Genomic DNA, 15,662 nt, shown 5'->3' with positions numbered 1-15,662 from the left:
TTTTTGAGATAGTTAAAAAAACTACCCACCACCCACCCACGAAGCAACCCAACGTACCATTGGCAATGCTAGAAACTTGCTTTAGAACAGGCTTTTCCATTTTTTTGGCATAGAAAGCAGCGTACCACACTCGTAACTCCGTGCCTGGTGGGATGTCCCGGGATGTAGTGAAGTAAATGTCATTATCATGCTGGAAGGCAGACAGGTTCTGGTGTTCGTATTGGTTGGCTGGCCTCACCATCATCATCCAGTTGCAATCATCTTCATTAGATGTATCAAAATACACTAGAGGTCCATCCTTCTGAAAAACCTAATAGACACCCATGCAAAGAGGGAATGCAAACTTTGCAGTGATGATCAACTAATAAATAAATGGCTGTAGACAAGGCTGCATTTTTGTTACCATAGTATGACCTGCCCATGTGGTCCCTGCATCTAGGCATTACTGTAACGACATGAGAGGAAGAATCTGGCTTCCATGCTACTGTGCTAAGTGGTAATGTAATAATATGAACTGGTCTGACTTTTATTTCAGAAGGTGAACACAAACCTTCTCCATCAATGTGGGGCACATAAAGTTGCGGCTGCAAAGGAACAATCAGGAGTCTTACAGTGCACTCCCAAGTGTTCCTATGCCACCTGGGCTAGTATTTTGAGCCTTTCCAATTTGGTACAAAAAGCAAGACCTGCTAGGATCAGGTCCACTCCATATTTCTTGCTCCATCTTCCCCTATATGAGGACTGCCAACAGAAGCACATCTTGCTTGCCTGACTGCACATGTTAAAAGTTAACAGATGGAACTAAAACCAGAAGATTTCTGCACACCATACAAACAAAAACACTATAGCATTAGCTATCGGTACTGAAAAGGCTACTCTGTGTGTGTGAGGGGGGGGGGCGGGGCAGAGAATGATTAATGAATGAATTGGCTAACTAAAAAAAGAACCAAATGAAGCAAATGCATGTTCAGACAATGGTAGAGCCTGCTTTCTCCATTACTTAGTGCCTTCATATTATCACCAACCCAAACAGTGTCATTGTACCTTTAATGGAAATGCTGGCTCCTTTTCCAGTTTGGTAACTCTCTTTGATTCAAAGGGGCCAAATTGGGTACGCTTCACCAGCTGTGTTACTGCAAAAATGCCTTCAATCCCATCTTCAACTTGCCTGATCTCCAGGTTGGAGGGAAGGGATGATCTAAAAAATGAATATTTTGACGCATAAATGAGTTGACTCTACAAAACATCTTCCAGCATCCACAGAAGAAAAAAATTCAGCCCTGGCACCCACAGGGAAGAGCTGAGGCCTCATCCAGACTTCCATCTGTGCCATTTTTTTAGGCACAGGTCCGGGCTTTAACCCTCTGTGTTCAAGCGGTCTTTTTGTTGTTGTTATGGCACTTTCTGTGGGGAAACCCACATTTTACCATTAAATCGGAACAAACGGCAATTTACATAGATTGCCATTTGCACCAATTCAGCAGTAAAATGCAGTTTCCCCACAGAAAGCACCAGGAGGGAGGGGGAAACCCCACTCAGACATGGAGCTTTAAAGCACGGATCTTTGTCTGGAAATTGTGGTGTAAAAGAAAATCTGGATGGGCCCCGAGTCCTCTCTCCTCAGTGACAAAATTATCAATTGCAAGGGATAAATTTTCTATATAAACCTTCTACATTGACAGAGTAATTGAAATAAAGAAAAACGACACAACCTTCCACACTGTTATATAGTATGAGGGTCAGTAATTGCCTATGAATGGGTTCAACAGCTCTCTAATAAGTGGTAATCAGCAATTCCTCAGGACCATTTCAGAAAATATTTTTTGTATAAAAACATAGGTAGCGACTTTATACCAGGTTGGAACATTTGTCCATTTCGACAAATGTTGCCTTCTCTGATTGGCAGGCTATTCAGGCAGAGGCCTATCCCATCACCTGCTACTTGATCCTTTTAATGGAAAATGCCAGGAACTGAACCCGGGACCTTCTGCATTCAATGCCATGTGCCTGATCACAGAGTCCCTCCTCAGCAAGAACTTCCATATGGGAAAGGATATGAAAAACCCTGTGCAGATCTACACCCACTTTCACCTACACTGAAGTTACTTCCATGTAGGAAATCTAAACTCTGAATCTCAGGTTTTATGGTATAAAATGCATGCCATGCTACACTGAGGCATGCTATAAATAGCATTATTAATACTAATAATTAAGAGAAGTGCAACTAAAGATGCTTAGGCTACCTAAGAAGATCTTCACCTCAAGTTGCTGTTTTTATTGACAGTTTATTAACATCACCAATGACTGAGGAGAAAACTGATCTGGCATCCAAGTATTGTGTCCTTTGCCTACAAAAGGCATCTTCTCTGCTTCTCATGCTTCCAAACAAGATTAGTCCACTTAGAAGAAAGGGTTGTATCCAACTGAACTCTCTGCACTCAGGCGATGACTTCAATGGAATTTCCCTTCTCTCTCTCCTTCTTTGGCACCCCCCCCCCGAGCACCCCCAAATCTGCTCTGGAAGGTTGAAGAAATCCCCAGAGCAGATTTGCAGGGCAGTCGTTCTGCTTGCACAATGACTTAAATATAACTAAACCGAGTCGTCTGTAAATTCCGTTTTTGTGTCGTTCACATTGTACAATCCACATGCTCCACCGACACAAATGTGATTAGCCTTGCTTTTCTCCCTCACTGCGATAAATGCCAGGAAGCTGTCATCTACATATAAAAAAAGGCAAAGGTTAAAAAGGATGCTCTAGCCATAATACTCTGCCCTGGCTGGCAGGACTAATTGTCTCCCCATCTTCTCATGCTGCTGAAAACACTCCAGAATGAGATCTTGCAGCTTAGAATTGTTTGGGAGACATTTAAAGTTACATGCATGTGAGTTCTCAAAGACTGGGAGCATTCCTAGTTCAAAATGTGACACTAGAAGCAAAATACGTGAGAACAGAAGACTCCCTTTTGCATTGGCAATCTGGCTTCATTTACTTTAAAATTAAGCAAGCCAACAAGGCAAGAGTTGGCTTACCTTGCCCGACTTAGCACAAAGGAGTCTTTGACCATCACCACTGGGCCCAGTTCTGGACATTCGGAATCATGATGCTGATTGCAATCTTCACACCCTGAAAGCAGACAAAAGAAAAAGCAGGTAGCCATGGAGAAAAGCCAAGCAGCTTCACAGTGTACTCCAACAACTGTGATATTCAATTACCCGTTGGCCACGTACTTGTTTGAATCAATAGTATAGTTCACCTCATCCCAGGGATAAATAAGGAATAAAATGGCACTTGTGTTATCAGACTATAACAGCACCTGCAAAAATTCCCAAAAAAACCAGGCTTTGAATAAATGTCTAACAAGTATAGTTTTGTCAGTCGAGGAAGGATGCTCAGAGGAAGGGGAAGCAACACTTGGTATAACCGATTCTGGCTGGAAAATAATATTCATATTCTCTGAATCAATGCGTGCAAAGCCGCTTTCTTCTGGATGTTACACAAACACCTTTCACCAGACTGTTTTGTAACCATTCCAGCTCAATTTACCTCAAGTTACGTCTCTTCAGTGTTCAGAGCAAAGGCTATTCCAGCAATCAAGAGGCATCACCTTTTTCCCAGGCTCCACAGAAGGAGCAAACATCTCTAGGAGTGAGCTTTGTTTACAGTCATAGCTGCTTCTCCCTTTTTTGTAATAGTAGATCCATTCCATCATCCAGGCCATGCTTTTCAGAATGCCCTGTTCTAAGCACAGGCCCAGGACTTGCACAGACTGGCAGGGCGAATTTGGGGATAAAGAACGCTAGCCTGGCTGTGGTTGTACGCAGGGAAAGAACTTCAGAATAAAAAAGCTCCATCTACTGAGCTTCAGATGAACCCAGATCCTTATTTTGAAGAGCACCATGCCTGTAAACAACCGTGGGCAGGACACCACACGAGTATGCAAGCTTCCCTCCTCACAGCTGCTTTATTCCTCCCCTCCTAGTTGGGGAGGGAGCAGCACACATGCTTTATATGCAAAAGTTCAAGCCCTGGCATCTCCAGTAAGGTCTAAGGTCCTAGGGAACTGCTGAAGTCACCAAGTTTACGGAACAATGGTCTTGCTCGGTACAGGGCAGTTTCCTCATTGACCTATGAGAGAGCTTATGCATGCCTGAATAACATGCTAAGCCAAATATAATGTAATAAAAAGAGCCCTGTTGGATCAAGCCCCTCTAGTCCAGCATCCTTTTTCTCACAGTGGCCAACTAGATGCCCGTGGAAAGTCTGCAAGCAGGACTTAGGTGCAGCCTCATTCTCCAAACTTCTGGGTTCCAGCAACTGTTCTCCACAGTGGATGTAGAACAAAGGCACTGCGAAGAGTAGTCTCCGATAGCCTTGCCCTCCATGCACCTGCCTAATCCTCTTTTAAAGCTGTGGCTCAGCTTCCATGTCTTTTCTTCGGATCTTAGTCGGAAAGCAAGTCCAATATCACCTTACTTACTTGCGCCAAGTAAGGTTGCTTCCAACCTTAGGTAAAGGTAAAGGTACCCCTGCCCGTACGGGCCAGTCGTGTCCGACTCTAGGTTGTGCGCCCATCTCACTTAAGAGGTCGGGGGCCAGCGCTGTCCGGAGACACTTCCGGGTCACGGGGCCAGCATGACGAAGCTGCTCTGGCGAGCCAGCACCAGCGCAGCACACGAAAACGCCGTTTACCTTCCCGCTATAAAGCGGTACCTATTTATCTACTTGCACTTAAGGGTGCTTTCGAACTGCTAGGTGGGCAGGAGCTGGGACCGAAAGACGGGAGCTCACCCCGCTGCGGGGATTTGAACCGCCGCCCATACGATCGGCAAGCCCTAGGCACTGAGGTTTTACCCACAGCGCCACCCGCGTCCCTGCTTCCAACCTTACCTTTCACTTATTCAAATGTTAGACCTGCACCAACACAGCCTACAGAGAGCTTATTTATTAATTATCCTCCAAGCACAGGTCTTGAGGCAATGCAAAAGATACAGTCTTTAAAAGATCAGATTTATTTTTTTTGGGGGGGGGGGGAGCAAAACAGGCACCCATGGCAGAGATCCATTCATCCAGCTGGAAAAATGCATTGAAAGCCCTGCTCTGAGTTACAGTAGTGCAGGCTTCTGGGATCCTTGGAACTTGTAAGAGAGGTCTCCCACCAACCACAGTGTCCCACTGGGTATATAACCTGGCCCTGCATGATATATGCCAACACCTTGAACTTGGCAGTCAGTGCAAACCCCACAGGCAAGGCATTATTTGCTGGCAGTAGTATGCTCCCAAGCTGCTACATTCTGCACCAGCTGCAGCCTCCTGACCAACCTCAAAGGTAGCCTCACAAACAGAGCATGGTTTCCAATCCCTGGTCTTCTGCTTTCAAAGCAACACTACTGCAAGTCATCCTGTATTTTTTTTGTAGTATCTCAGACACATCGGCTTAGCTTGCTGGTAAAAAAGCAAAAAAAGCACCACAGCTGTCAGCACTGCAGAGTCATCACAACTAAACAGCACTCTTGCATGCTCTTTTATGCCTTGGGGGCATCTGCAAAGCTATTAGTGCTGTTCTAACCCTTCAGTATTTATTTATTGTGATGGTGCATGAAGAAAAAAACACAGAACAGCAAAATAATGAAACAAAACAAATTGTTTGGTTTGTAAAACGAGACTGCTTGAAGCTACGAATGTCTGTGATGTCAGTTGCTATAAATTAGTTACCACCACCCCACCACCACTTAAATTCTAGCCATGAGAGGAAGAATCCCACAGCGAACAAGAAATCCTACTAAGGATTATTCAGAAGCTTCTCACAGAAATGCAAAAAAATGTGCATTTTCCAAGCACATGCACCTCAAACTTCTCCATACTCCTCTCTGGTGCACCTTCAATCCCTTATAATAACTTTACCTAGTAGTAGGGAACAAAACAGACCTTTTACCCCATGCCAAACAAGTGCACTTCTCCCACCTTTGATATCACAGGACACCAATGCCCTGGCGTACTGTTTGAAAGGGTGTTCACATGTAAAATTCAGTGTGTGTATGCCCAGATTCAACAGCTGATATCTCAGATAAAATCTGCAAATCCACAGTGCAATCTGGGCCCATGCATTTATGGCAGCAGTTCTGAAAGGTTGTGGTGCCCCAAACTGGTGTGGCAGGAAAGGATGGCTAGTGTAGCGAAAAGATTCAAGGACAATCAAAGAAACATTTAAACATTTCACTATAGTATAGTATCAAAATAATTTTTATTATTTGCAGAATACGGATAGATATCTTTTCAAAATGACAGCAAGAACATCAAATGATACTGAGAACAATTCTAGTTGTGAGTTAGAATCACTGTTCAAACACAGCACTAGAGAAGACGCGTTTATCATTAGTTTGGGAATGATTCAAGTTCTTATGTAGCTGCATTGTTTCATACTTTCTGGTTTCCCATGGTCATATTATAAAGTAGTTGTGTTCTGTGTTATAAATCAAGTGCTGCAAGTTGTTGTCCCCCCCCCTGCCCAATGTATTTCTAATCACTACAAAATTCAGTGCGGCACAATCAAATTTTTATTCCATGAATATGGCTCAGAGAAAAAAGTTCTGAGAACCAGTCATTTATAGTTTTGAACACCATGCTTCTGTCCCCCTCTCCAATCCCCCATCTTTTCTGTAAATCCTATTTTAACCTCTCCAGTCTCATCCCCAGACAAGAGGAAGACTAAGTATATGTGCTTGCATTTGTTCACCTTTACAGCTTGCCAATGTGCCCACTAATACCTCCTACAGCAGTAGCAAAAGGTCTTAGTAAATATCCCCAGAAAATCTACAATGCATGGCAGACTGTTTGCTATGCCTGCTCAGTTCCTGCCTACACTGGCTCACATAGCTGTCAACGGTTCCACTTTTTTAAGGGAAATTCCCTTATTCCGAATAGGATTCCTTGCAAGAAAAGGGAAAAGTTGACAGCTATGGGCTCAGCCTCTCCTAAATGGAAAACAACCACTTAAATTGTCTGCATTTTACTGGGTGCCGGGATCTGACATTCATTGTCTTTTCTATTTAGAACACAGGAGAGGTGGCAGCCCTCATTTGGCTCTCATTGATAATTAATAGTCAGAGGCATATTTAATGCAGAAGTATTCTTGGATACTTACAGATAAGCACGGCCTCCTTGCTGCCATCCTCTGCCATTTTGAAGACCTTTGAAAACAGAAGGGACAGATTCCAATGAGACTGTTAGGCACTTCATAGCAAAAAGCTCACCTGCCCGGGTTATGTGGATTCCAACATACTAACGAAAGTGCTTTTTATGCCTAGGAGAGGCTAGATGAAAACAGGCCCCAGGTTACATTTGGCTGGAGGTTTGCTATTGATTTCTAAAGGGTTATATTACTCCCTACAGTTAAACACAGAACATAACTCACAAAATTAAAGGAACTGCATTCTATTGAGTCAGACCATCCGACAGATATTGTCTACATTGATTGGCAGCAGTTCTCCAGGGTTTCAAATGGGATATTCCTAGCCTTACCTAGAGATGGTAGGTGCTCTATCGCCTTCCCATCACCCACTAATGTTATTGTTTTAAGAACGCTGTGCACAATAACTTGAAAATTTAACACTCAACCTTGTGTCTGAATTGCAGAACATGACAAGTTTCCTAAACAAACATAACTTCCATACAGGAAAAAGCATATATAGACCTATGTATGGCACATGTCCATTCCATGTGATCTTATACATATGGTGGAAAGCCCTAGCCAATCCCATCTGCAAACGGACTTCACTTGAAAAATAAAAATAAAAATGAGGTACCTAGCTTTGAGGTTGCAAAGAAAAACATGAGACCAACATATGTTGAAAGAAGAAAACCAGTTAAGACCAATTAAAAGTATCAAAATGTAATAATTCGAAATGAATTGATTTCCACAATAAGTTCCTATGAAACTGTGCATGTAATGTGCACATTTGGAAGGATCAAACAGCTGGTAAAGAATTATTATTCTCAGTACTGTTTCCTGAAACAGCAAATGGCAGGATTGTTGGCTCATTTTACTTTAAGTGCAATGCAATAATAATAATAATAATAATAATAATAATAATTATTATTATTATTATTATTACTTAGATTGACATGCCCTTCACCAGAACGTTCCAGGGCAGGTTATATCAATATAAAATACATAACTGAAAGCAGGCTAAAAATATTTTCAATCACAACTAGAGTGGGTCCTAAATTATATGTATCTCAAGTGTAAAAAGCACAGGGTAGAGATGAATCTTCAGCATACAACAAAAGCTATGCAATGAAGGTGTCAGATGCACCTCTGTGGAGAGGAAATTACACATCACTTATGACCCAATATTTCCCAGAAATTATATGATTCTCGGAGCCCAGTACTTACGGTTGCAGTCCAGCTTTGGTTCAGCTCAGTGCAGCATGGCAGCAAAAAGGACCAGGGAAGGGCACAGCAGCTGTGAGCTGCTCTCTGGAGGCTGTATGGTCCTGCTAAACCAGTGTTTCCCAAACTTGGGGCATCAGCTGCTTTTGGACTACAATTCCCATCATCCCTGACCACTGGTCTTGCTAGTTATGGATGATAGGAGTTGTAGTTCCAAAACAGCTGGAGACCCAAGTTTGGGAAACACTGCGCTAAACCATAGTTTGACTTGGCATGACATGCAGACCACGGGGTGAGCTGCTATTGAGAAAACTGAAGGCTACTGGTAGCCCAAGAAACACTACTTTTTGCAGAAGAGTTAATGTCAGCTTTCTTGTGCAAAACTGAGTACAACTGAGATTCACGCATTGCACCTTGAGTAGATACTTGGAGCGACAGATAATCCACCACAATCCGAAGAATATATCTGAAGTTTTTATTTCTAAGATGGCACTTGCTGCTCAATCAGATACTCCGTCTCCCCACCCATCATTGACGACCGCTTCTAAGCTTTCAGTCTGATACTTTCAGAAACAGCAGCTTCTGTTCTGAAATGTTCTGCAGGTAACTGCGATAGCTGACAACGGAGAGGGGCCAAAACTGGTATTTATTTGGGAGTCTTCTAGAAATAAAACTCCCGAATGCAGAAAAGACAAGCAAGGACATAGACATGGCACTTCTTAAGAAGGCCCTTTAGCTTTTGCTTATGGAGAGGCAATCTATAAAACAGAAAGAGCTTGTTTCAATTATTTCCATTAATCATTTTTTATTTCTGTACATTTACCTGAAGGCATAAAGGACCCTGTCAGTTCACTTCGGCCTAATTACCTAGAATGCACATGTGGTTAAGCATGACATTCACCAACTACCTCTGAACTTGTGGGGCACAGGATGTTTCCCCTAATAGATATAGGGACTAAGTGAATTAGGGATGCTTCACGATTTCATGTAGCAGCAAACGTGCTTTCCATAACATGGATGCCCATTACAACTAATCCTAGCTCTCTGAAACACTATTTTGACTCTCATGTTTTTTTTATTTGTGAGCAAATCATTTCAAGTGTGTATTTTATGTAACAAGTACCCCATACGTCTGTTAGCCTGGATGGCTCAAAAAGTGATTAAATTCAAATGATATTCTCTCCATAGCTAATAGATGATAGCTAAATGGCACCTCCATACCCAGGAGTACTCTTCTGAATATCACATGCTGGGAACAGAAGGCTAACTTTACACCCTGCTTGTAAACATCCCAGAAGCACCAGGATCCTGGAAGATAAACAAGACATGTCCAGGAAAAGGAACACTGGCTTTAATTGTGTTTTGACCCTTCCTCTAGGGCAGTTTCCCAAACTTGGGTCTCCAGCTGTTTTTGGACTACAACTTCCATCATCCCTAGCTAGCAGGACCAGTAGTCAGAGATAATGGGAATTGTAGTCCCAAAACAGGTGGAGACCCACATTTGAGAAACGCTGGTCTAGCGCTACTGTCCCAAACATTGACTTTGGCTCACAAGTGGTACAACGAGAATGAACCCTGGATAGTCCAAAATTAGAATCATAGTTGGAAGAGTTCCAAGGATCTAGTCCAACCCCGTGCAATGCAGGAATGTGAAGCATTCCCACATGTGGATCGAACCTGCAACCTTGGTATTATCAGTACCACACACTAACCAGCAGAGCCATATAGATGACAGATGGGAAGGGGGTGTGAAACACTGCACTATACAAGTCTTTAAGTTGCAAATCAACATGTTGACGAAAGCAGAGTCAATACATTTTATACTTGGTTGCAGTATTTATACATTTGTGGAGATTTTCAGTGCTTATAACTGCTGTTAGCACTATGGTTTTTCTTTTCTTCTTTTTTCTTTTTGGTATTTTTAATGCCTTAGTTTCCCATTGACACGCAAGGCAAAATTCAGATGCACCATACTAATTAATTTTATTGCAATGCTTTCATTTTGCAAAAATATAAATGAATAATCATACTGATATCAAGGCTACATCACTACAGAAATAGCATCCGTGAAATAAACACAGATAATAACTTGCAGTAAACTGCTAATTGGTACATTTTTCTTTGGGCAAGATAGGTGAGGAAGCAGAACTAATTAAAAAAGCAGCATCAAAAGAGTGAGATCATATCTGAGTATAGCTGAGAAAACATAGACACCTGATACTTAGTAAACAGTCCAATGCCAATCTTACAACTAGAGGAGATTTTAAGATAAACATGCAAGTATTTGCATGATTAAAGGCATTAGAGAAAATTTATTTACATCAATAACAGGAGCAGGAAAGAGACTGCAAGTGGATTAATGGATTAACTAAGATCTGAATTTGTGCAAGGAAACAAGAAAAATGCTTTCCAATATTTTATTTTGCTCACTTATTGAATATTATAGTATTGGTTTTAATTTTATGAGAGATTATTTTGAAGCATCTTTGCCACCTTAAATGGGCCTCTAATAGCAAACTTCATGGGTTCCAAAGGTGTTTTAGGCCCATACAATGGCACCCATGCATCCTGCAGTTGAATGTATCAATCATCAAGTAGGCTGTGGACACCATTACACAATAAAATTTATTGAACAAACATACCTCCCCCTTTATATCTACTATCAACAGTGGTTGGAACATGTAGCCTTAATTAACTTCCTCAGCAGGACGTGACCATGTGTGAAGGGGGAAAAATAAATGCACCATGGAAATCGGCAGTTTCCCTTGAAAAGACTCCATGACATTATGCTGAGTGTGTCAACACAAGCCAGAGTGCAAAGAAGTATTAATGATGGAGAATCCAAAGATTGGAAAAGCCTCCACCCCCATATCAGATTAGTACATGAACAATAATCCTACTCTAAATTCCATTTTGGGGATTTTACAAGCCACCTATGATGGGTCACTTCACACATTCCTTTCTGACATGTTAATATTTTTGACACAGTGTAGTATGTGGCCCTTGATACAGGTAAACAGGTCAAGAAACAATGCATCTGCATTCAATGTCTTTTTATTAAAACCAGTTAAAACTTGCAATTTTCACATTTATTTTCATACATGGACATGACCCGCACGATTAAACTAGTTTTTTGAAAAATGTAATAAAAAGAGAGCAATTTATGCCACTGGATGAATCTGCCTGGCTAACAAACCTTTGCCAGTCCATCCACATCAGAGGATGGAATACAGTTCCAACAGTAACTCCTTATAGCCAAATGGATGATTGGAGAATAGGGAAAATACCTGACTCAAGCATACATTTAATATTTAAAATATGAGAATTAATTTATCAGAATATAATATCATAATCAGCAAGCTATTCTACCAGATCTACTTCTCAACCGAGGCGAGTGGAGAATTTTTTAAAAAGAGCATTTTAAATGTTTATTTTAAAGAAACCCATATTGTTTCAATGCACTGAGAAAACGCGACTGCAAAGACAGGACGTGCCAGATATGCCAAATGTCCCCAAGGTCCGCGCGTGTGTGTGTGTGACCTTGTGCATGTGGCACAAAAGGACCAAGCGGACGCCGGAGAGGGGGCACAATCTGCGGATTTTAAGGAGAGAGTCCCGCACCTCTCCGAGTCGCTGCAGTCTATGGAGCAGGCCACCTCTACACGCCCCCTTCGCAAGAGCGGCGCCTGCCCTGCCCTTCTCCAACCGCGCACCACGGCGGGGGAGGGAGGGCGCTTTGTCCTGCCCCCGGGCAAGCCGAAGCCCTCCGCTTCCCAGCCCCAGGGCGAGCCCGAGCCTTGCCTCTTGGGCTGCACCGCCCGCCCGCGCTCCCTCCCCGAGCACCAGGGCTGCCCCACCCAGGTCCGGTGAGGGTTGGAGGGGAAAGGAGGAAAGGGCGCGGGGCGGGAGAGAAGCGCAGCCCAGGGCGGCGGAGGCACCAGGCCAGCCTTGCCCGGGCGGGCGGGCGGCTGCCTGGGTTGGGCTGGGGATCCGGGAGCGGCTCCGCCGGGTTTTGCCTCGGACCCGCCTCGCCCCCTCCACGCCGCGCGGCCGCAGGCGGCTCCTGCCTGTAACAAAGAACAGGCGGCGTGGAGGAGGAGAGCGGGACGGAGGGGAGGGAGCAGCAGGCGGCGCCGCGGCCGCTGCCGGGGCCCCGCCGCGCCTCCCCGAGAAGCGCCCCGCGCGCGCCAGAGGGGGCCCGCCGGCCCAGAGTCCCCGCGCGAGGGGCGAGGGCGGCTCCCGGCGGCGCGCGGCGAGGCGGGAGGGTGGGGGAGGGGGGCTGCCTTACCTGCTTTTGGAATGTTCACACCCGGATCGAATCCGGGCTCCAGGTTCCGATCCGAGCCGGAAACCACGCGCCACCGGAAGCTGGAGCTTGGTTGTTCGCGAGGCACCACGGGAATCGTAGTTCAGGGAGTAGGGGGGTGGAGTGGAGAATGGCTCGGCGGCCGTGAAACTAGGGCGGGCGGGCGAGGTGGATGGAGAGAGGGGCAGCCGAGCTTCTGCTGAGCCGCTTTGTGCAAAGAAGAGGAGAGGGCAGAAGTTCTATGGCAAGAGCAGCAGCCAAGGGAGGGGTGTAGAGGGAGGATGGGCAGCTCTGTGTGACACGCGCACATGCGCGCCACCGCCTGGCACAGCTGAGCACGGGTGAAATCCTGGCAGCTGCCCAGGATTACAGTTTCGGTTAAGCGGTGTTAGTTGCCACCCTCTCGATTTGCTGCGGGTGGACAGAGTGGCCTCCCCTGGAACTGACGAGGGATTTACTTTTGAAAAAAACATGCCGTGCAGTTTTCGTTTTGTTTGTTTTAAAAGGCAACGAAGTGCTGCATGACATTCAGGAAGGAGACGTAGCGCAACCTTTTGCAGGGCTGCATAACGGAATTAATGCACATGGAAGGTTGCGCGTCCGAATGGTTCAGTGTGTCAGAGACAGATGTTTAGGGGAGGATGAGACGTTGGGTTCCACTTATTAGGGGTACCAGCTTATTCTGAGAGCAATCAACAGTGCTGGTGTTGACCTTCATTAATGCCAAAGGCTTGGGTTTAGGTTAGTTGAGGGACCGACTGCCTTTGTCCATTTCATCCTGCCCAAGAACCTCCCACACCCCCACCATCCCTTTTCTCCGTCCTTAGATAATATCCTTTTGGGGAGGACGGCCTCCCCTGAAAGTTTTGTCTGGCTTCCTTCACTGCTTGCGTTTTACCAGAACAGTTAAATTTCTCTCTTAAAACAGGCCTTTAAATTCCATCCAGAGTAGCTGGAATCAGCAGAACATTCACTGCCAGTGGCTCTACCACTCAAATTGTGCCCACCCCCGTTAGGATTTCTCTGCCCATCCTTAAGGCGACTGGGAAAACTATACCACACCAGACAAAAGCAATATAGTGGGGGGTGGGGTAGTTTATAATACAGAAGCTTCATCCATTTTGGTGTGAGCTGCCCTGTGTGTTATTAAAATGATATTTTGACAAAATATTCCGGAGTTTTTCCAGAGAGTCTTCTAGACCCCTTTACCATTTTGTTGTTGTTGTTTAGTCGTGTCCGACTCTTCGTGACCCCATGGACCAGAGCACGCCAGGCACTCCTGTCTTCCACTGCCTCCCGCAGTTTGGTCAAACTCATGCTGGTAACTTCGAGAACACTGTCCAACCATTTCGTCCTCTGTCATCCCCTTCTCCTTGTGCCCTCCATCTTTTCCAACATCAGGGTCTTTTCCAGGGAAGTCTTCTCTTCTTGTGAGGTGGCCAAAGTATCGGCGTCTCAGCTTCAGGATCTGTCCTTCCAGTGAGCACTCCGGGCTGATTTCCTTCAGAATGGATAGGTTTGATCTTCTTGCAGTCCACGGGACTCTCAAGAGTCTCCTCCAGCACCATAATTCAAAAGCTTCAATTTTTTGGCGATCAGCCTTCTTTATGGTCCAACTCTCACTTCTATACATCACTACTGGGAAAACCATAGCTTTAACTATACGGACCTTTGTTGGCAAGGTGATGTCTCTGCTTTTTAAGATGCTGTCTAGGTTTGTCATTGCATTGCTTTTTTTTTTAACTTGCAATGCAAGCTGAGCAGAAAAGGTTGATAACTTGCTTCTTTCAGCTAAGCTGGTTCCACACTTAGTGCGTTAATACATTCCTAGGTCAGTTCCCATGTGAGCATTCATGGACCTTTGTCTACTCATGAGCACAAACCAGAGTGCAAACCAGTATTGAGGTGGGATAATCCAACAAGTGAGATGGCTGTATCCACACTGCCCAGGCTTGCACTCTGGGGAGGTCACTTTGGTGCTGCTAACACATTGATTTGACTTCACCCCATGAGACACACTCCATTGTCTCTTGAAACAGATGCCAACAACAAGGTTGTATTCACACTGTGTTGTTCCCTCCCCTCAACTCTCAATTAGTACTTTACCTACCTTAAGTTCTGGAAGCCTGATGGTCCCTTGTGGACATGCGGACAGGCACTTGTGTGCACACACCCCTTTTAAGTCTTTTTTGAATCAAGTTTTCTAGTGTATTATTAGAATGATTGCCCACTCTTCACCCCAAGGTCCCAGGTGGATTATGATAGTAACAATTTAACCCACTGTTTGCATAAATGAGAAGTCAAATAAATGTAAGCTACTCCAAGCAAGGTAAGGATTTGGAGTCACTCACATGTAAGTATGTTGCTTCCTTTCTCCACTTTTGCTTTTGTGTTCCTGGAGCTGCAAGGGCAGTTGTTTTTTTAACATAACTGTTTTGTGCAAGGGCAGTTCTGCACAAAAGAGCCATTTAAAAATACAAGTAACTCACAGCTTATGTGAGGGGATGGTGCATAGGCACAACCCATCCCTGACATACTCAAAGCACCCTCTTAGAACTGCCCCTAAGTGAACAGTCTTTCCCTCTGGAGCACTGAACAGGTCTTGGCGAACACACACACACCAAGCTAGACAGAGTTCTCAAGAGAGCCTCTGAGAGCCAAGTAAACAAGTATGGGAACTTAAAATCTCTCTGCCTGCTGTGCATTAAATTTGTACGATTCGAACCAGCCGGACTTCAACTGCAAAAAGTTGAAACTGCACATGTTAAAAGTGTGTAAGCTACAAGTTACGTGTACTATAAAACAACAACCCCCTCCCTATTAACCAGTGAAAAAAGGCCGGCTGCAGCTTTGCCTTTGGGCTGCTAAAAACAAAATGGAAATGGGGGTGGAGATATGTAAAAGGGCAGCATGCAGTAATGAAGAAGCCACACAATGAACCTTTGGCATTTTTTTTTTAAATCCA

At 44.4% G+C, this 15,662-nt stretch overlaps 1 protein-coding gene across 2 annotated transcripts in view; it reads right to left on the bottom strand.

The window, feature by feature from the left end:
• PRDM15 (PR/SET domain 15) overlaps positions 1–13,514 on the bottom strand; it is a 38,005-nt gene extending 24,491 nt beyond the window's left edge. The window contains exons 1-5 of one of the 2 annotated variants that reach the window (XM_083500499.1): positions 12,680–13,514; positions 7,144–7,189; positions 3,032–3,125; positions 1,045–1,198; positions 58–310 (exon numbers count right to left, since the gene is read on the bottom strand). In XM_083500499.1, the coding sequence (XP_083356625.1) occupies positions 58–310; positions 1,045–1,198; positions 3,032–3,125; positions 7,144–7,180 (538 nt within the window). In that variant the 5' untranslated portion in view covers positions 7,181–7,189; positions 12,680–13,514. The remainder of the gene's footprint in view (positions 1–57; positions 311–1,044; positions 1,199–3,031; positions 3,126–7,143; positions 7,190–12,679) is intronic. The other variant, XM_083500500.1, reaches the window with a different exon arrangement.
• Positions 13,515–15,662: the final 2,148 nt, after the last annotated feature.

The sequence above is a fragment of the Podarcis liolepis genome (assembly GCF_965112155.1).
Source record: "Podarcis liolepis genome assembly, chromosome: 4".
NCBI lineage: Eukaryota > Metazoa > Chordata > Lepidosauria > Squamata > Lacertidae > Podarcis > Podarcis liolepis.
Note: the sequence above shows the minus strand (reverse complement) of the source record. Positions and strands in the feature narration are given on the sequence as shown.